Source organism: Dipodomys merriami, unplaced genomic scaffold (genome assembly GCF_024711535.1).
Source record: "Dipodomys merriami isolate MVZ:Mamm:240054 unplaced genomic scaffold, mDipMer1.0.p SCAF_6, whole genome shotgun sequence".
Taxonomy (NCBI): domain Eukaryota; kingdom Metazoa; phylum Chordata; class Mammalia; order Rodentia; family Heteromyidae; genus Dipodomys; species Dipodomys merriami.
The window spans coordinates 7,977,710-7,999,965 of NW_027206179.1; the positions used below are offsets into that span (position 1 = coordinate 7,977,710).

The 22,256-nt window shown below is 37.6% G+C and overlaps 1 protein-coding gene across 1 annotated transcript; it reads left to right on the plus strand.

The window, feature by feature from the left end:
- Positions 1-2,164: 2,164 nt before the first annotated feature.
- On the plus strand, positions 2,165-21,743 carry LOC138814229 (vomeronasal type-2 receptor 116-like). The gene is made up of 7 exons (XM_070003241.1): positions 2,165-2,382; positions 13,792-14,080; positions 15,146-15,470; positions 15,774-15,952; positions 17,555-17,782; positions 18,554-18,677; positions 20,821-21,743. Exons 1-7 carry the CDS (start codon positions 2,165-2,167, stop codon positions 21,741-21,743), a joined length of 2,286 nt encoding a protein of 761 aa, XP_069859342.1.
- Positions 21,744-22,256: the final 513 nt, after the last annotated feature.

The following is a 22,256-nucleotide window of genomic DNA, read 5'->3' on the forward strand; positions in this document are numbered from 1 at the left end:
GAAGTCATTTTATTGGTATATTAATCAACAGAACTTAAAATTGTCATGCTAAGTGAAGTGAACCAGGTTTAGAAAGACAAAAGTTTTGTGTTTCTTCTCAAATGTGGAAGCTAGATCTAAAGACAGACATATGTGTATATAGGGTCCCCACACCCAAACATTTGTATAATTCTGGGAATATTATGATGAAGGAAAGAGGAAGATAGAATTTAAAGAGTGAGTAATAACAAAATACATGACAGAGATGCTGAAGATGGCACAACTATACTCACTGTAATCTCTTGGATAACAGGTGGTAGGGGAGGTGAGGAAAGAGGCAGGAATATGTGGAAATAATTAGATTGAAGTATAATAATCAGGTGTGAAATACACATCAGATCCCTTCTAACAGTTATTACACATTAAAATGAAGGACAGAAGTGTAATTGAGATTGTATCCAATTGTGGGCATTATGTAGAGGTGGGGGATAGTGAATGGAGACAGTGAAGGAAGTGCACCAAAGTCAATGCACTTAATATACATGTATGAAAATGGAAAAATGAAACGCGCTGATGTTTTTTTTTTCCGTCGGGCATGGGGCCTGAACTCTAGGCCTAGGCAGTGTCCATCAGCTCTTCAGCTCTAGTCTAACACACTTCCACTTGAGCCTCAGCGCCACTTCTGGCTTTTTCTGCTTATGTGATGCTGAGGAATAGAACCCAGGGTTTCATGTATGCAAGACAAGAACTCTACCAATGAGCCACCTTCCCAGCCCTAAAATTGTTTTAATATGAGAAGAAGTGGATGACAGTATCATGGAGGGTTTGAATCTCATCAGAGCAAATTGCATGTAGTGTAGAAATCTCCAAATGAAAACTTCTACAATGAGTAGATATTACTAAAGAGTATTAAACTAAGTGTTAAAATTCTATTTATTGTCACAAATATTAAGATGATCAAGACCAGGAACAACCTCATTAGCAAATTGGGTATTCTCACTAGAGTGACAAGTTTGCTCAGATCCCCATTAATTTTTCAAAAGAATTGAATAGAAAGTTTGGAAAGTTTCTGTGAATCCCATAAACTACATTTCCATAGTTTGCCCTAAAAGTGGTTGTTGAACGAATGTGGTCCATTGCAGAAAACATAAGTCAACATCAACAAACCATGACATTATTCTGACCTTAATTTATGTTCACATGCAATTTCTGTTCTGCCCTATATGTTAGGATTACAGACAATTGTATACAGGAATACGTTCAACAGAATAGCCTGGAATAGAATAAATTTATTGCACTTTAGAGCCATTGCTAAAGTGCTTTTGAGAGCTTTGCTTAGATTCTGTCTAATATATTTGGGTGGTAGGAAGTATAGTATATATGGTTTTTAGGGGAGTAAGAGTTTGTTGAACTTCTCAGAAAAGCATAAATAAAACACCCAAGATGGTGGGTATGTCAAAGTTTCATGGCAGTATATTGATCCATGTACTCAGCAAGTCCAGTTATGAAGGTCAAAGTTCAGGATAAAATTCTGCAGCTCAATTTCTGCACTGACCATGGGCCATTACTAAATTCAACACGATCATTCATTCTCCAGGCAATCACAGATTAATGCATTTGTGGAGACTTCTGCGTGGGATTCTTATTGAAATGGGCCAGGGTCAATCAGCAGTGTTCTGTGGCTGTTTTGGAAATTGGGTGTGTGAGATGTCTTCTGAGTGTGATGCCCTAAACAGCTGGGCTGATATCTCCTTGGCATGAACCTTTGTGAAACATCTCACCTTTCATGTGACATGGCATCTATTGATGCTTTCCAGTTGCATCATATCTAATAGATTTCATACAAATCATTTGCTACTCCAGGCTTGTGACCAAATCTAATGAGAAAACTTTATCCCAGGGGTCTCAATCTCGGTGGTCTTGGATGAAATCATAGCACCTGGAGTGGAGAGGACAACTGGAAAACATGTTTTCCAACTTGTGTTTATTTCCTGGTTGCTGGACCTCAGATGCAGAACCTCAGGGCTGAGAGTTCTCCAAATTCCTACTGGGAAATGCTGAAGGTTGCAATGACAGCTGAGTAGACATCCCTGCTAACAAAAAGGCGCATATACACATAGACACAAATAAAAGCTATATATCTCCTCCTGATTCCATGGGCTTCACTTCCAGCCAGAATTCCAGCATGGCAAATGCTTCAATGATGTTTCCTTTGATTTCCACACTCCTTCTGCTCCAGCTTCCACTCCTTGTCAGCTCCTTAGAAGGCACTGCCTGCTTTTCTAGAATGAAGCGCAGGGCACACATGGATGGAGATGTGATGATTGCTGGGTTCTTCCCTCTCTACACTTTGGAAACAGATCACAGTAACAGTGATTCTTCCCTTGATGAAGCAAAGAAACAGTAAGTAATACCTCCATAGTTTTAGTTCCACTTAATCTTTTGTTCTTAGGTTGGGAATGTTCGAGCAAACTCTGGGGCTCACAATCATGCTTTCTGTATCCTCTTCCCCAAAGAGAGGACTCTGCTTTCTTTCCATGTAGTTTCTCCTTTCCAAGGTCATACGCTCTCCACTTTATTCCATCATCACTGTATCTCCTGCATCACAGCTGTCTCTGCAAAGGATAAAGTGATGTTATTACAAACAACCTGAGGCAGTGGCACGAGTTCTGCAGTGAGAGAAGGCAGACACATTTCCTTGCCCACAGGCCATTGGTCTGAGAAGTTTTCTTTTGTCCATATGGGTTGACATATTTTGATGACTTTGTAGACATGCAGTTTACTGTTTTAAAACCAAGCACTGTGTAATAATTAAATAAGTAAACATCAGATTCAGAGCATGATCCAGGTGGTGCCGGGCAAGGCAGCAGTTGGACTACCCTCAGTGAGAGAATTATATCAGCTCAACAAGAGTTTTGCTTTCCTTGTGCACCCGTGTGCACACTCAGGTTTCGGTTTGCAGGGGAGGGTCTCAGTAATAAATGACTAAGGAGAAATTCTAGCAGGCAATTTGATTCCTATTGCAACATAATGTCACTGCCTATAGCAATGGCTCCCACCTCTTTTCCAGTGCTGATATGAGAAGATTAGACTGTCAGATGGCTGGATGCATTTGGAGGCAGAGATGATAGGATCAAGAATTCTTTCACTGCTTTGGAATATAGTTGTAAATGTCTTTATCCTTCATGCCATCCCTAGATATTTGTCTTTCTTATGGGCAGCTTTTTATTTTCTGTGGTGCTTGGGGCCTTTGCCAGGATGGTATTCCGCTGCTGAGCTACACACCCTTATTTTTCTTATGTACCACTACTTTTCCATGTTCAGTTATTTTTCATTCCCTTAATACCTTTAAAATAGGGCCACAGAGGTTTTATCTTTGTTGCTGTTGTTTTTAATGTACTTACAATGTGCTCTGTGATTTTTGGTTCTTCCCCTTATTTTTCTTATGTACCACTACTTTTCCATGTTCAGTTATTTTTCATTCCCTTAATACCTTTAAAATAGGGCCACAGAGGTTTTATCTTTGTTGCTGTTGTTTTGAATGTACTTACAATGTGCTCTGTGATTTTTGGTTCTTCCCCCATGTTATTACCCCTGTTTTCACTGTATTTGATTCCAGTGTCCTGCATCTTGTATACATATTGGTCTAATTTGGGGAGTGGAAAGGAAATAACAAAATATTGAAACAAGGATACAGATAGACCCATTGTAACAATGAGATGTACAAGACAATATGTTCAAAGTGAACTTTACAACTTCGGCGGGGAGGAGATGGGGTGGTGGGGAGAGGATAGTAGGGGACAAAGGAAGGGGTAACAATATTTGATAGTAAATGTACTCATTACCTTAACCATGCAACTGTAACCCCTGTGTACAGTATCTTTACAATAAAAATATAACAAATATAAAAAATATATTGAGTGTCTTTTTAGTGCACTTATACAGACACATCCAATCTTAAGGTTGAAGCTGATGGATGTTTCTCAACTACTTATAGATATGCAAGGGCTCCTGTGGAAATCAGAGAAATCTGGCCTTATTATCCTATGATCAGGTTTATCAAATAAATGTTTGTTACTAGTTAGAGGTCTTTATGTGTCATATATGAAGTCCTTGATACAGATAAATGAAGCAAGGCAATTGGATGTACTATGAGAAAGATATTAACTCAATGCCACACCAGTAGATGTTATGGCAATATTTTTCAATTTTTATTACAATATGGTACTTTCAATAACTGACTGTTTTCTTTGTTTCTATACTGTATGTCATGTATTTTGATTGTCATCACCCCCATTATTTGTAACCATATATTGTCTCATCAAACATCCTGTTTCTCCTCCCATATCTGTAATTTACTCATTTTTTATCTATTTTTTCTCAGTCTTTGCAGAACATTTTACTTCTGAAGACTTTTTTTTGAAAGAGAAATCCAAGAAAATAAATTGGTACATGCATAATAATCCTACAGTTATTTTGGTTATCTCTACAGGTATCTTTGGGCTAGTTTCTTTAAGAATGTTTCTTACTGAGATATTTCTTTTTTAATATTATTGTAACTATGCTTTACAGAGAGTTACCATCATATGAGTAAGGTAATGAGTATATTTCTTGTAGAACATTATTATCCACTCCTTTGTCTTCCACTATCTCTTCCCTCCCCCACTTGTCCACACCCCCCAAAGTTGTAAAGTTTCTGACTTAGTGTCTTGTGAGTATCATTGTTGAAATGGGTCATCCTGCATCCTTGTTTCAGCATTTTGTTATTCTCCTTCCTTTCCCCAAATCAGATAAATGTATATACAAGACACAGAGTACCAAAATCAAATACAGTGACAACAACAATAAACCAATAGAAAAATAAAAATGAAATAAAATAAGAAGAAAGAACTGATACAGTATTGGTGACAACAAACTCAACATCTAAAAAAATTCCTGTTGTTTACTTGTCTTGGAATTAATTTCAATTATCATCATTTTGTATGGTCATAAGTACATAGCTATTGAACTATTATGATACTCTGCCAGGACTATCCTGGACTTATTATTACAAATGAGGGAAACCGTAGAGCCTATGTTTCTTTTGGTCTGGCTTATCTCATTTAATACGATAGGAAACAAAATATGGTATTTGTACTCATTACTTGTTTACTTTGTCTAACAGAATGATCTCCATTCCCATATATTTTCTAGCAAATATTGTGATTCCATTCTTCATTGGGGCTGAGGAAATCTCAACTTCATATATATAACACTTACATTATCCATTCATCTCTTCTTGGACATCTTGAGTTATTCCATAAATTGGATAGTTTGTATACAATAACTTCCATGTTTACACATATATTCATATAGATACCTGAGCTTGATATGTTGGGGTAGATAGCTAGAAGTGATATAGCTATGTCAAATATCAGCTCTATTTTTAATATCCCATGGCATCTTCATTGCTTCTTATTTCTACATATCTTCACAAAAATTTGTAATTTTATGTTTTGATGATAGCCATTCTGAGTTACATGATAAGACAATTCAGAATACCTTTGGTTTGAATTGTGCTGATTGGTATAATGGTTTGATATCTTTTCTGTATTGATTTCCTATTTGTCTTTTTTCATTTGAAAAAAGTCTTTCACTTCATGTTCCTATTTCATAGTAGGATTCTTTGTTGTCCTGGTGTTTAAATTTCAGTGTCATTTTGTTAATAAAGCCCCATCATATGAATAGGTAACATAGGTTTTCAGCCATTTATTTGGCTGTGTTTTCACCTCATGAAAATATTTCTTTTGTTGCACTGATTCCTTAAAACTTTAATTTCTTTTAAATTTTGGGGCCAGTACTCTTGATATGTTTGCTCAAGGTTGGTGCTTTACCAATAGAATCATAGCTGCACTTTCACTGTGCTGCTGGTTCATTGGAGATGTCTCACATTACTTTTCTGTCCAGGCTGGGTTTAAACTGTACTAATTGCAGGTGTACATCTCAATGCCAGGCTGTCTGAAACTTCAATTTCATGAAATCACATTTGTAAACTGTGCTGAGGATGGATTCTTTGCCTTGTGAGTGAAACAAATGATTCCACCACCATGCCCAGTCACGAGCATAACTTTTTCTATTATTTTATGAAGTATTTGTATCTTACCAGCAAGCATTCCTGTGACTCTATCTTGAAGTATTTATATTATGATGTTATCTGCAATTTTCCAATCCTCAAATTTCCTATTAAGAATTGTGATGAATTTTGACTTTTATCCTTTTGTACAATCTGAAAGGTAAGATCTAGCCTAAGCATTTGTCATATGGATACTCATTTTTCACAGTGCCACCCTTACTAAGGGTGTTATCTTCCAGCAATGTAGGACTGGACAATGTCTGTATGAATTAGATGAATGTACTTAAATTGGGAGTATTTGTAGGTCTCCTATTTCTTTGGTGTCTGTATTTATGAATGTGCAATTTTTATGTTATTATGGCTCTCAAGTATAATTGGAAGCTAGTGACACATTAGTTCAGCATTTGGTTGTTTGCCTGTGGAAAGCATTGAAAAATAGGAGATTCTCTTTTTTTGTGTGAGTTATGGGATTGTCTTCCTTGTTTCTGTGCTGAATGTGGTAGGAATTTGGATGAAGATTGTTTAGGTCATTTCAGGAATACATTCAAATTCCCTTTCAAAAAATCACAAACTCAGGCTGGGAAGGTGGCTCAGTGGTAGAGCGCTTGCCTTGTATGCATGAGGCCCTGGGGATTCCTCAGCCCCACATAAGCAAAAAGAAAAAAGCCGGAAGTGGCACTGTGGCTCAAGTGGTAGAGCGCTAGCCTTGAGCTGAAGAGCTGAGGGACAGCACTCAGGCCCAGAGTACAGGCCTCATGACTGGACCCCCTCCCCCCCAAAAATCACAAACTCCAAAAGGGCTGGGTGGATTGTTGGCATGGTGTTGCTGCTGCATACCAATTGCAAGCCTCTGACTTCAAACAACAGCAATGCTAAGGAAAAGTTTAAGATATATATGCACACATACATAATATGTATATCTGTTATAGTATATTATATATAATATTGTATATATAAGCATAGTATATATATTACTCCATATATTATATACAAGATAATATATAATGTGAATGTATATATACATATGTGTATATATTCATATTGTAATATATGTGTATAAATATATAATATTTTGTATATACATTTATATTATATGTATACAAATATATAATATATACATATAAACCTGTATAGCCGCTGATGGATGTTTGGGTTGTTTCTTTTTCTCAGATATTTTCAATGATGATATAGAGAACACAGGAGTGCAGATGCCCCTTTGCCATACTGATTCTAAACAGCTACAACTAACATTACTGAATCATTTAGGAGTTCTGATTTCTATTGAAGAAAGCACCACAGTTTTCCACAATGGCTGTATCAATATATTTTCTTTTCACTAGAGGGCAGGCATGTACATTTCCTTAACTCCTCACTAGGCTCTTAAGTACCTAAGTCTGACATACTTTAGCTATTCCTACTCTTTTTTTTGTGTGTGTGAAAATAACGTACAGAGGGCTTACAATTACATGAGCAAGGAAATGAGTACATTTCTTATCAAGCATTGTTGCTTCCTCCTTTGTTTCCCCTTACCATCCCTTCCTATCTCCACCTACCCGCGTCTCTCCTGCCCCCCTTCCCTCCATTCCCCAGTGACCCCACCCCCCACACCCCGCCAAAGTAGTAAAGTTCGTTTTTCGACATAACTGTCTTGTAGGTCTCATTGTTGCAATGGGTCCACCTGTATCCCTATTTAAACAATTTGTTTTTACCCTTCCCTTCCACAAATTACACCAACATCAAATACAGTGTTTTTATGGTCTTTTTTGTTGTTATTTATTTATTGGTTGTGGGGCTTGAACTCTGGTTCTGGGAACTGTCCCTCAGCTCAAGACTTGAGGCTAATACTCTACCAGTGAGTCACAGGGCCAGTTGCAGGGTGACTCTTGAAGGCAGCAGATAGAAGGATCTTGCTAGACAGTTTATGTTGCTTACTTGGAGAGTAAAGACCGTTAATATTGAGAGTAAGAACTGACAGATGTTTGGGAGTTCCTGCTATGATATCCACCTTCTTAAGGGCTTCGACAAGTGGGTTCTTCCTATGGTTCTTGGATTCTTAGTTTGGGTGCAGTTTTTTGGCCTTTATTGTGGTCTTGTTGGTTTTCTATGTGTAGGACATCTTGAAGTATCTTTTGTAGGACTGGTTTGGTGGAGATATATTGTTTCAGCGTTTCTTTGCTATGGAAGATTTTACTTGATCTTGGGTTATGAAAGAGAGTTTAGCTGGGTACAGTATTCTTAGTTGATAGTTGTTTGTCTTTAGGGTACAGCATACATCATTCCAGGCTCTTCTTGCTTTAATTGTCTCTACTGAGAAATCTGAGGTGATTCTAATTGGTTTCCCTTTACAGATGATTGATCTTTCCTCCTTGACAGCTTTAAGGATCCTTTCCTTGGACTGAATTGATCCTGTGTGGATTATGTGATGGTGAGATGTCCTGTTCTGACCTGGTATATTTGGGGTTCTAAAAGCTTCTAGTATCTGAATAGGCCTATCTTTTTGTATGTTTGGCAAGTTCTCTGCTAGGATCCTGTTAAATATATTTCCTAGGCCACTAACTTCTGTCTCTAGGTGCTCCTCTATTCCCATTATCCTCAGATTAGGCCTTCTGATGGTATCTTCCAAATATTGAATAGATCTATCATATTCCTTGGATTTGTCTTGGATAGTTGTATGGTTTTTCTCTATAATATCTAGGCTGTCTTCAATCCCCGAAATTCGATCTTCTGCATGGTCTAACCTATTATCAAGACTTTCTACTTTGATTTTTATTTCTTTTCCTTCTAATTGGTTGGCTTTGATGACTTCAAATTCTTTGTGGAGCTTTGTTTTAGATCTTGTATAAACTTCTTTACTTAATTTGGTGTTCAGTGTTTATTCTCAAATCACTTAGTTGATTGGTTATGATTTCCTTGGACTCTTATTCCTTCTGTCGGGCTCCATTCAGCATTCCCTTTGTGGTCTCCATGAATTCTTTCAGCTATGTGTTTATGGATGCCATGAATGCCTCTATTGATCTTTGTCTATTCTCATCCCTCTCTCGCAATTCCTGTATTACCCTTTGATTAGCTTCCTCATGTTCAAGCAATTCCTGTCTTTCTCTTTGACTGTTCTCACTCTGCTCTTGCAATTATTTTATTTTTCTTTGACTGTTTTCCACCTGCTCATGCAAGTCCTGCATTAATCTTTGAGTAGCTTCCTCATATTTACGAGGTTCCTGTATTTAACCTTTGGTTTGCCTCCTCTCACTCCCTATCATGCTCACACTCAGTCCTTTGCAGGTTTTCAATCTTCATTCACCATGTTTATCAGTAGTGTTTGTAGAGCTTTTTGAGAACTCTCCCTGGATTATTCATGAACTGTTCTGTCACCTGATTATCATGAGTGGGACTTGAGATACCCGGACTTGCCATTTTTCTTTTTTTTTTTTTTCCGGCTTGTTCTGCGGACTTTCCATTTTTCTTTTTTTTTTTTTTTCGGCTTGTTCTGCCATTTGTATGAAAGTAACTCCAATTTTGTGCTAGAATACTACTTTAAGGCAAGTATCAACCAGAATCCTGTAGTTGCACAGTCAAAATGGCTGCAGATACAATCTAGTTCAACAGATACAATTTATTCAATGTCAACTATGCATTAATGGGCTAAGAATAGCAAAGAAGGATTTGGAAAACCAGAAATTATTAGGTTTTAGGGAGAAATGTGGGGAAAAATAGGATTAGAGGGATGTGTGGAGGTAAGAGTGAATTTAACCAAGTCCTAATCTCAAAGAGGAAAATGGATTGTGCAGAATGATAGGAGAGAGATTTAAAAAAATAAGAAAAAATGGAAAAACAAAAATTTAAATTTAAAAATGAAACATTTTAAAATTATGTAAATATAAAGAAATGATAATGAGAGAAGAAAAAGGAAAAGAAGTATGGAGCAGAGGGATAGACAGGAAACATGAAAACCTAAAAACTAAAAGTTCTTAAAATTGGTTACTTTAAAATTATATAAGTATAAAGAGACAATACTGTTATGAAAGAAGTTAAGCCTAAAAGATGGTGAATTGAGTAATAAATTTCTGGATTAAGTATGTACACAATGGGGGATACGGTCTAATAATGGATGATGAGGATGAGCAGAACAGTAATTAAGACACCCAAAAAAGTAGGAAACAGAAAAAAATGACAAGAATAATAAAAAGTACCAAAAAGTCAAAAGAGATTTTAAAAAAAAACACGTGCTCACGCGCGCGCGCGCACACACACACACACACACACACACACACACACACACACTAAAAATTATGAGAGAAAAAAAAGCATAGTAGAAAACAATTTAAAAAATTTTTTTAAAAAGGTAGAAAAGAGAGTTCTTTGATTTTTTTTTGGGGGGGGATGGGAAGATCCTGTATCTCCCCTGTGTCCCTAACCAGTTTCTTGGTGGAGTCTCTGGTCTGCTTGTGGTGTTTGGTTTTCCTGTGGCTTGATTGGTTTCTTCAGTCAGTTTGTTTGAGCAGGCAGAAAAATGCCCTGTGTTACTCAGGATTTTGTGATCTTCCTCCTGTGCTAGTTCAGTGGGAGGGAGATCTGCTTTGAGTATCACAAAAGAGGGGGATGGTTGTTTCCTCTAGTTTGGAGATGCTGTGATGAGGCTAGGTTCTGGGTAGGGGTGAGGCCTTTCAGCAAACAGTAGCTTTTCCTTGAGGAGCTAGCTCCTGAGACATTCACAGAGCCCAACCTGGAGCCTGGGTTATGTTTACTGAATTTCAATTGATTGTCTAGGCTGCTGTAGGGAGGGGTAGCCTCTGGCTCTGTTAACCCAGTGAAGAAAGCCCCTCTTCTGGGGGCAGATCTTTCTCTGCCTGGGCAGGGTGACTTTCTCCTGGGTGAAGCTGAGCCTGGCAGATCAGGCCAGGTTCCTGTGACCTGCTAAATGATTCTTTTGTTTTCCTCCTAGACCTATGTTGGAGCTAGCTGCTCAGCAGGGCCTTTGTCAGTATCAAAGATGGAGATTTCCGGTGGTAGGAGAGGGGTGGTCTTCGCTCCTCAGCTCCCTGAGGAGTAAGGATGTCAGGGCTCTACTCAAGCCAGAGTCTTGATTCCTGGACCACCTCTGGTCTGCGATCTGCAGGATAAAGCTATCTGCTCCTTGTCAGTTCTTGCTGGTGTTGAGTATAATTTGCTCGCCTGCCCAGTCTGGTGCTTTTGTCGTGGACTCTCGGCAGCCACTGCTGCTGCCATATTGGCAGCTACCAACAAGTGCTCAGATATGTCTCCTTGCCTGTATTTTCCCACTCTGGCCAAACTCTCTGTACTATGATGGCACACATGGTGTGATTCTCTAGCCTAGGATTGTTCACTGGAACACTAAAATTGCTTTCTATACAAGAGCTTGTTTAGCTCCAGCTTTTCCTCTGCCATCTTCCTCCCTTGATATATATTTCTTTAACCTTATTTGACAGGAAATACCTTGATTTCTCTGCTCTTACAGGATAACTTTGCTAAATGCAGTACACTTGGTGGATATTTTATATTGTGACCTGTAGCACTGTAAAGATCTCCTGTCCTAACATCCTGGTTTGTGTGAATTTTATTGAGAAGTAAGTTGTTAGGGAAACAGGGGCACACTTATATTTTATGAGTTCCTTTTCATTTATAGTTGATAAACTTCTATGTGTATTTTCCAGAACTTTGTTGAATATGAGATGGTGGAGAGTTCAATTAACTTTTGATCTTCCTAAGTTTTTTTTGTCTGTCATGGGACTTGAACTCAGAGCTTGGGTGCTGTCCCTGAGATAGTTTGCACAATGATAGTACTCTACCATTGGAGTCACAACTCCACTGCCAGTGGTTTGCTAGTTAATTGGAGATAAAAATCTCGGGGCTGGGAAGATGGCTCAGTGGTTGAGTGCTTGCCTTGCATGCATGAAGACCTGGGTTCGATTCCACATAAGCAAAAAAAAAAGCTGGAAGTGGTGCTGTGGCTCAAGTGGTAGAGCGCTAGCCTTTAGCTAAAGAGCTGAGGACAGCGACCTGGCCCAGAGTTCAAGTCCCAAAAATGGACCCCCCCCAAAAAAAAATCTCATGCACTTTTCTACTAGGGCTAGCTTTGAAATTTAATCCTGATATCTCAGCCTCCTGAAGCTTAAACAAGTGAGGCATTAATGCCAAGGATATTTGGATAAACATGGCTATTTGTATTTTTATCTATATTAAGAATTTATATTCTGTATTATTTACTTGAACAAGAATTTTACTGTACTCAACCATTTGTTGATCACTTGTGGAACTAATATTTGCTTTTTAAATACTTCAGTCTTTCTCTCTTTCTTTTTGGGTCCTGGTGCTTAAACTTGGGGCCTGAGTGCTGTTCTTGAGTATCTTTGTCTCAAAGCTAGCATTCTACCACAAGAGCATCAGCTCTACATCTGCCTTTTTTGGTAGATAAAGAGTCTCAGGGATTTCCTGCCCAGCCTGGCTTTGAAAGCACTATTCAGATCTCAGCCTTCAGACTGGCTAGGATTACACTCAAGGCTACTGCTCTTACCATTGAGCATCAGCTCCACTTGGGAGTTTCAGTTGTTAACTGAAGATAAGAGTCTCTTGGCTTTACTGTCCTGGGCTTGCTTCCAACTGTGATTCTCAAATCTCAGCCTTCTGAGTAATAGCATTATAGATGTGTCCAGAGACATAATTGCCAATTTCTAATATCCTTCATAGATTCTTTCTTGCTTTCACACTTACATTTTTACTTTTGATTTACTCTTTCACATAAGAGCTATTAGTATTTGTGCCTGAATTTGATCTCAGGGCCTTAGATTTTTTTTTTGCTGAAGGTTGGTACTTTATCACTTGAGCCTTATCTCCACATCTTCTTTGTGTTTGTAGGTTAATTGAAGATAAGGGTGTCCTAGTCTTTCCTACCAGGACTGAGAAGGGGAGATATCTTTGATTCTTTTACTCCCAATAACCTTTCCTTTTCAATATCTCAATCACCATGTTTTGTGAAGAAAGTAGTCATCATCAAGGCATTTCCCATCACTGAATTTCACCATGGTGGCCTTGAAGCAGTGATTTCAGCCTACGGCTATATTTTGTTACAACTTTCTTCCCATCCCCCAGTTTGGAGGCTTATCTCTACCTGAGGAGTTTCTTGGAGTGTAGTGGAGGAGAGAATAACATGGGAAACCACTTCCTGCTGTATTTTTAAAGCATTGCATTTGCTTTTTAACATACCTCAGAATCAGAATCTCTTCTGAGGTTTCTGCTTTTTTTCTGGTAGCTAATGTAGAAAGAGTGTGTCTGAAAGGAAAACCATACAACACCTCATATAACACCTTGCTCTGCTTCTGAAAGTTAATCTTAAACTGAGACATTATTTAAATTATAATGGTCTTTCAGAAAACTATATAAAAAAGACTTATTTTTTTTTACAGATGGTGCTAGTTACCCAAATATTAAAAGCAAAGAATATTTGGTATCTCAAGAAGATGGTTAATGTATGATATCCTTTTTCGGTATGGTAACTATGAAAGACAGAAAAATCAAACTCTGTGGAATTTTATATGCACATCAAATTACTAATAAATACCTCATAAAAGGTGTAACTTTTCAACATATTTAATTTGTAGAGAAATAAACATTGACTCCACCGTCATTGTATTGATTTGAAGAAGTTTTGGATTATTCTTGATGAATTTCTTATGTCTCCTGTGCAGGTTTGTTTTCAAGTACTATCAGCTTGTCCTGGCCTTGGCTTTTGCTGTTGAGGAAATCAATAAGAACTCCGATTTTTTACACAACATGACTTTGGGATTTGATATCTATAATGCTGATTTGAAAGGTTGGTCTGCCTTTGAGAATCCTTTTATTTGGCTTTCTGGCCACAAGAAGATCCCTAACTACACCTGCATGGCAGAAAGAAATTTTGTTGCAGTACTTGCAGGAACATCAGGAATGACATCTGGGGAAATTGGAACACTGCTGGAACTCTACAGATTTCCACAGGTGAAGAAGGGAGGAATGTGTAAAGATGTCTGCTTTGGTTCCATTTTGAGATGTTATAAGAAAAGGATAGGAAAGACATAATATAACAGCCTATCCTATTTTATAATATCAAAAGTGAAGTACTCCAACATACTGTGTTACCCAGACTCTCGTTGTTCAAGAGAGGATGGAGAAGTAGGAGAAATCCAAAGGATGACTATGAGCCTAGGCTTGTTGAATAATTTTGTAGAAAGCAATCAGAAAGTGTGAAATAACTAAAACATGTGACGTTATTGAGTGAATAAAGTCAAGCATATTAAAGCAAAAAGGATGCATTTTCTCTCCTTTGTGGAAGTTGGTTTTAAAATTAAAAATATAATACAAAGGATATATGAAAATGCATAGGAGACCTAAGCACTCATACATGATTAACCTGACTAAATTATGATATACATAAAAATGAATTTCCATGGTGTAACTACTCTGGACTTTACAACTAGGAAATTAAAGATGTCATGTGTGAGGTGTTATGATGTTAAAAGGATGGTGGAGTGTTAGAAAAATAGAGGAATGATGGCAAATACAGACAGAATATTGAAGAATATATGTAAAAATCAAACAAAGAAACAAGGGAATGTGTTGTATTGCTATACAGATGGAAAGAATAATAGAAATGATGTTACTGATCAATAGGCATTGTAGATATAATTGTATTGAATTAAAAAATCTTTGTACAATGGTTTAAATATAGTTTACAATCTAATCTTTAAAAAAACTTCCAAAACTTGGACCAATCCTACCACTCAATTCAACCTGTTCCTTTTTTTCCCACTTTATTTTAAATTGTTAAAATGTCGTACCCAGGGGATACAATTACATGAGCAAGGTAATGAGTACATTTCTTATCAAGCATTGTTGCCTCCATTTATGTTTCCCCTTACCATTCCTTCCCATTTCCCCCCCAGTCCCCCACCCCTCTGTGTGAAAGTTGTAAAGTTCATTTTTTTGACATATATAAATCAAGACTGAGGTTGTGATGTATAGGAAATTTCTTACATGTGAGCCTACAATTTTCTTTCCCATTAGCTTACCTTTGGGGCTTTTGATCATGTCCTGAGTGATCATGGCAAGTTTCCTTCTCTCTATCAAATGGCCCCAAAAGACACATCACAAGCCTTTGCCATGGTCTCCTTACTGCTTCATTTCAGCTGGAACTGGGTGGGGCTATTGATCTCAGAAGATGAGAATGGTTTATGGATCCTTGCAGAACTGAGAGAAAAGATGTACAAAAGCAGAATTTGTATTGCCTTTGAGCATGTGATCCCAGGCAGTAGTATGACACAAGTATTTAATATGATGGCAATTCAGAACCAGATTAATAAATCATCAGCCAATGTACTTATCATTTATGGTAATAAAGAATATCTGCTAAGCTTAATGATATATCTTGGGCAATTTTTAATGACAAGCAAAGTTTGGCTCTTGAACTCAAAGTGTGATTTATCCATCGGAAGGAAGTATTTCATGTCAGGCTCATTCCATGTACCTCTTATGTTTTCACATCACCATGGAGACATTTCTGGATTCACAGATTTTATCAGGAAAGTCAATCCTTCCAAATATCCAGAAGACTATTATCTTGCTAGATTATGGTTTCTCTCTTTTAATTGCTCCCATTCTGAGTCTGACTGTGTAATGTGGAAAAACTGTCCAGATGATACTTCCTTAGAATGGTTACCTGGGCAAATTTTTGACATGGCCATGTCTGAAGAGAGTTATAATACATACAATGCTGTGTATGCTGTGGCCCATGCCCTCCATGAGATGCTTCTTCATCAAACAGAAGAGGCAACAATGGGTAATAGAAGATGGATAGTGCCTTCTCCTGCACAGGTAAGGCCTTCTCTCTTGGATTAGACACATCAAAATCAGAGTAGATCTGAACAAGTTCAAATTTTTTCCAAAGGCCCATCAGAAAGTACTTTCTAAAATATTTGTAAGGTTACTCCAGGCCTCTGTTCATTTGTTTTTTTTTAAACATATTATTATTATTATTATTATTATCATCCTTAAGTAGTTGTTTAAAGAAATTCCCATTCTACAAAATTGCATATGAATACAAGGTGTCTCACAACATTGTCACCCATAGTTCCTAACCCATCCTTTCTCTCTTTTTTAAAAATTGAGATTAGATGATTACATAACTTTCACATATTTCACAGTATTGTGGAATAGTAATATTTGTTAACATCACAAACACATGTTCATGTGTTCTTAAAGAAAAGATTAAAAGTTGAAAGAGGAAATGTGTTTTATACTGCCATCAATTCCTGTATTACAAATTACCACAATAAACTCACAGTTAATAATTTTACTATCAACTTTTTCACTAGAAGTTTCTTAATACAAAGGATGATCTGTTCTTTATGTACCCAGTTATTCAAATGACGTTGTTTCTAAGACAGGAACTTAAGGGATGGGTGATGTTGGGGAAGATGAGGAAGAATGATGAAGGGGTGGCATTGAAATGTTTTGTTCTTACAAACTGACTAGTAAAATTTTAAGACCTTTTTATGATACATAAAGATAATAGTAAAAAATTCATAGATAAATTCCACATATTAAACATTAATAACTTAACTAAACTGAGTGCCAATGTTTCCTGCCTATACTCCTAGCTACTCAGGAGGTTGAGATGTGAGAATCACTGTTGGAAACCAGTCTGTGCAGGAAAGTCTCTGAGATTTTTTTTTTGTCAGTCGTGGGTTTTGAACTTTGGGCTTGGGAGCTGTCCCTGCACTCTTCAGCTCAAGGCTGGCTCTCTACTGCTTGAGCCATAGCTTCTGGTTTTCTAGTGTTTTATTGGAGATAAGAGTCTCACAGACTTTCCTCCAGGGGCTGGCTTTTAACCGTGATCCTCAGATCTCAGCCTTCTGAGTAGCTAGGATTACAAGGGTGTCTCTGAGACTCCTATCTCCAATTCACCACCAGGAAACCAGAAGTGGCTTTATGGCTCAAAGTGGTAGAGTGGTAGCCTTCATCGAACAAGCTCAGGAACAGCACTCTGAGTTTAAATCTCACAACTGACAAAAAATTTTTAAAAAACAATGTCATTAAATGTGCACAAAAATAAATGACCTGATTTATTCCATTTTAGTATCATCTATTTAGCCAACAAAAATTTCTAGGATATTCATAAAATTCTCAGTCCTGCCAAACTCCTAGGCATTTGAGATTTGTCTCATTCATGACTGTTTATGTGGAGTGGTTTCTCTTGAAAAAATTCATTGTAGTAATCAGAATTCAGAAACATGATATTTTGTTCCCCTATTCTTTTATTCTCCTAAAGTATTCCTCTGTTAAACTTCATTGGATATGTGTGTTAATATTGAATTATGTAGTAAGGATTAAAGAGATTTGGAGACTTGGCTGAATTCAGGATTTCTGTTTCAGCTCTTAGATTCTGTTCACCATGGGATAATGTATCTCTTTTAGATGCACCATTTTCTGAAGAACATCAAATTTTACAATCTCGCTGGAGACCAAATGATTTTGGATGAGGAAAGGAAATTAGAGGCAGAGTATGACATTTTAAATATCTGGAATTTTCCAGAAGGTCTTGAACTCAAGGTGAAAATTGGGAAGTTTTCTCCATATGCTCCTTATGATCATCAACTGTCTGTATCTAAAGATATGATAGAGTGGGCCATAGGAGCTACAGAGGTGGGTTCAAGAGAACACAAATGATTAGAACTCAATATAGTAAGCAAAAAGAACCCCTAGATATTATGTCAGTTGTGCTCTCTAATGATCTAATATTGTGAACTCCTGACAATTGGAAAACAAATAGGAAGATATGATGGTCCTGGGGCCTAGCATGTTGTTAAACTTTTCAAGAGTATTTTATTCTTGTTTCCATATTTCCATATTTCACAAAGCAGTAGGAGAAAATTTATGCTATGAATTCAAGGAAGTTTCTGGAAGTTGGCTATGGATGTCTTACCACAATTGCTAAAGGTTCCACAATTCTCAGTAGTGGCATAGGCTGAAGGTCAAAGCTATAGCTCAAAAGTTTTTGGGATTAGCCGGGCGCTGGTGGCTCACGCCTGTAATCCTAGCTACTCAGGAGGCTGAGATCTGAGGATCGTGGTTCAAAGCCAGCCCGGGCAGGAGAGACCGTGAGACTCCTATCTCCAATAAACCACCAGAAAACCGGAAGTGGCGCTGTGGCTCAAGTGGTAGAGTGCTCGCCTTGAGCTGAAGAGCTGAGGGACAGCACCCAAGCCCAGAGTTCAAGCCCCATGACCGACAAAAAAAAAAAAAAAAAAAAAAAGTTTTTGGGATTGTGTTATAAAATGTCAAATACTATCCAATCAATGGATTGGCTTTAATTATGTAAAATAATTATGGTTAATATTCAAATTATTAAGAACACTGGTTTTTTTGTCAGGTATTATTCTGAATAATGACGAAGTAATATTTGCTTTTCCTTAGACTCCTCACTCTGTTTGCAGTGAGAGTTGTGTTCCTGGATTCAGGAAATCAATTCAGGGAGGAAAGGCTGTCTGTTGCTTTGATTGTACCCCTTGCCTAGACAATGAGATTTCTAATAGAACAGGTAAGTCTCTGATTAACGATGAAATTCTCTATCTTCCCAGTATGCTGTAATGTATCTAAGTCCATGGAAAGGTTTTGTATTTGTATTAGAGACCCAAAATCTTCCTTCTTTGAATAATTTAATGATAGCAATTGATATTGTTCCTTGAAATAATACAACTAGTGGACCTTAAATTATGTATCAGATTTAATTTTTCTGGGACATTTTACACATTTATCTCAAGAAATGAGTTTTGATAAATTAATGTTAGACAAAATGAACTCTAAGATAAGGATTCAAATGGTTTTTCTTTCTTGCAATTGTTTCTAACACATTTATAAGATGATTTCTTTGTTGCTTTAAATGTCCCTCCCCCAGGGTATAACTTCTGTTTTCATTGTATTTGATGTTAGTATAATTCATGGACGGGAAGGGAAAAAACAAATTGTTTAAATAGGTATACAGGTTGACCCATTGCAACAATTAGATGTACAAGATGTTATGTTGAAAAACAAACTTTACAACTTTGGCAGGGGGTGGGGCTGTGTGGGCAGCTCACTGAGGGGATGGGAAATAGGAAGGGATCAGAAGGGAAAACAGGAGGGGAGGCAACAATACTTGATAAGAAATGTACTCTTAGCCTGGGAAGGTGGCTTAATGGTAGAGCACTTGCCTTGCATGCATGAGGCCTTGGGTTCGATTCCTCAGCACCACATAAGCAAAAAGAAAAGAGCCAGAAGTGGCGCTGTTGCTCAAATGGTAGAATGCTAGCCTTGAGCTGAAGAGCTGAGGGACAACACCCAGTCCCAGAGCTCAGGCCCCACGAACGGACCCCCCCAAAAAAAAAGAAATGTATTCATTGCCTTGCCCATGTAATTGTAACCCCTCTGTATGGTATTTTCATAATAAAAAATAGAAATGGATTTTGAAAATTTTTTATTGTTATTGTAGAGTTGATTTACAGAGGGGTTACAGATACGTGAATTAGGTAATGAGTACAACACTTTTTGAACCATGCCTCACCTTCTCGCACTCCCTCCCAGTTTTTTCTATCCCATACCCCATTGACAAATTGTACAGTTCATTTCTATATAGTATCTAGTAAGTACCACTGTTCATTTGTTCACTCTTTTTTTTTTTTACCTTTTCTGTGTCCCCTGTTACTTTTCCAAATTCAGACTAAAAAAATCCAAAAGGAAAAGAAAACAAAAACAGCCACAATGGCAAATAAACAATAGCTCTTTTTTTATTTTTTGGAGTTCATTTCATATGATATGGTTTTATAGATCATATGCATATAGTTATGAGCCTTTTTCAGCCACTCTATGCATATTCTCCTTTGTATTCAGTGAATGTGTAGAGTCCATGAAACTTCTCCATTAAGGTTAAGTATAAATTCTTATTAAATGCAGAATGTTCATGATCTTCCAACTTACATTTGTGGCACAAAGAACGCATGAATCCTGTACACCTTAATTTATCTTCTCAGAACTGTTATTGCTACAGAGAAAGTGCTTAGAAAACTGAGTTTTGTTTAACTATTAGGCACAAGTGTTGTTCATATCATGACTTTAGAGCTTTAAAGAGAGCCTTGATTATCTGTTCCCACTGCCTCAAAGATGAATTCAAGAATGTACCACTGGGTTCCTATTAATGTTTCAAACAAACACATGTCACAATTTTGAATTGCAGTTTCAGATTTGTGTGCACATTGCTGAGAATTTATATTACAGACAGATGAGGAAGTCAGAAAATTATTGTTAGTTCATTAAAATAAACAAAAATGTCTTATTTCTAATATGTGTGGAAATTAGTCAGAACAAAAGAAAATGTCATGAATTAATTGTGTTTTCAGGTTTTTGGCCAGAATATTAGAATACTGTAACAGATGTTGCTTAGAGTTTATGATAAATAAATAAATAATTTATTTCCCACCTAAGAAGCAGTGAATAAGAAAATAAGACTGAAAAAAGGGAATATGAGAATGATGATGGAGTTATGGAAAAGAGACAAAAAGCAGTCTCTTATATTATTTGATAATATGTATCTTTATGATACTAAGAAGTCATATGTTTGATTTACCTCTAAGCAGAGATTTCTTAATTTCCATTGAGTAAAAGGAAGTGCTGAAAAGAGACAAATGGTAATTCTGCATTCTCACTAGATATGGAGCAGTGTATGAAGTGTCCAGTTCATCAGTATGCCAACAAAAAGAGAACCCAGTGCCTTCCAAAAGCTGCAAGTTTCTTGGCTCATGATGAACCCTTGGGCATGGGCCTGGTCTGCATGGCCCTTTGCTTGTCCACATTCACTGCTCTTATTCTTGGGGTCTTTGTGAAATATCAAGACACTCCCATTGTTAAAGCCAACAACCTGGCTCTCAGTTACATCCTGCTTATGTCCCTCATCTTCTGTTTCCTCTGTTCCTTGCTCTTTATTGGCCGCCCAAATATAGTCACCTGTATCCTGCAGCAGATCACATTTGGAGTTGTGTTCACTGTGGCTGTTTCCACAGTGTTGGCCAAAACGGTGACTGTGGTTCTGGCCTTCAAGGCCACGTCTCCAGGGAAAAGGATGAGATGGCTGCTGGTTTCAGGGGCTCCTAACTTCATCATTCCCATCTGCACCCTCATCCAGGTGACTCTCTGTGGACTCTGGCTTGGAACCTCTCCTCCCTTTGTTGACACAGATGCACACTCTGAACATGGCCATGTCATCATTCTGTGCAACAAGGGCTCCCTCACTGCTTTCTACTGTGTCTTGGGATACCTGGTTTTCCTTGCCTTGACCAGCTTTACTGTAGCTTACCTAGCCAGAAACCTGCCTGACACATTCAATGAGGCCAAGTTCCTGACCTTCAGCATGTTGGTGTTCTGTAGTGTCTGGGTCACTTTCTTGCCTGTCTACCACAGTGCCAAGGGAAAGGTCATGGTGGCTGTGGAGGTCTTCTCCATCTTGTCCTCCAGTGCAGGGTTCCTGGGCTGTATTTTTGCCCCCAAGTGTTACATTATCTTGTTAAGGCCAGATAGAAATTCTCTCCATAGCTTCAAGGGCAAAATGCATACTGGGAGAAATGAGCTTTCTTAAAATAAAACTCAGGGGTTTGGTCAAATGCCTAGAAGATCTAAACTAAAGCCACACTTCTTTTCTAATCTTTTATTAATTTATATTGTGAGAATCATTTCAATGAATATGTGAATCTTACTCATTTCTATAGTGGTAGTAAAGCCCAAAATTATAGCTGTTCTTCACTTAATATAATTTTTTCCAAGTCTTTCCACTTCCTAACAAATGGGGCAATGTCATTCTTTCTGATGGAGGTATAGAATTCCATTGTGTATATATGTCACATTTTCTTCATCCTTTCATCTACTGAGGGGCTTCTGTGTTGGTTCCCTATCTTAGCTATGGTAAATAATGCTGCAGTAAACATAGTTGTGTTGGAGCTTTCAGATGGTTCTTGTTTGTGATCATTCAGGTAAATGCCCAAAAGTGAGATTGCTGGGTCATAGGGGAGCTCTATGAGGAGTCTTTTGAGGAACCTCCATACTACTTTACAAAGTGGTTGAACAACTTTACACTCCCACCAACAATGCAGTA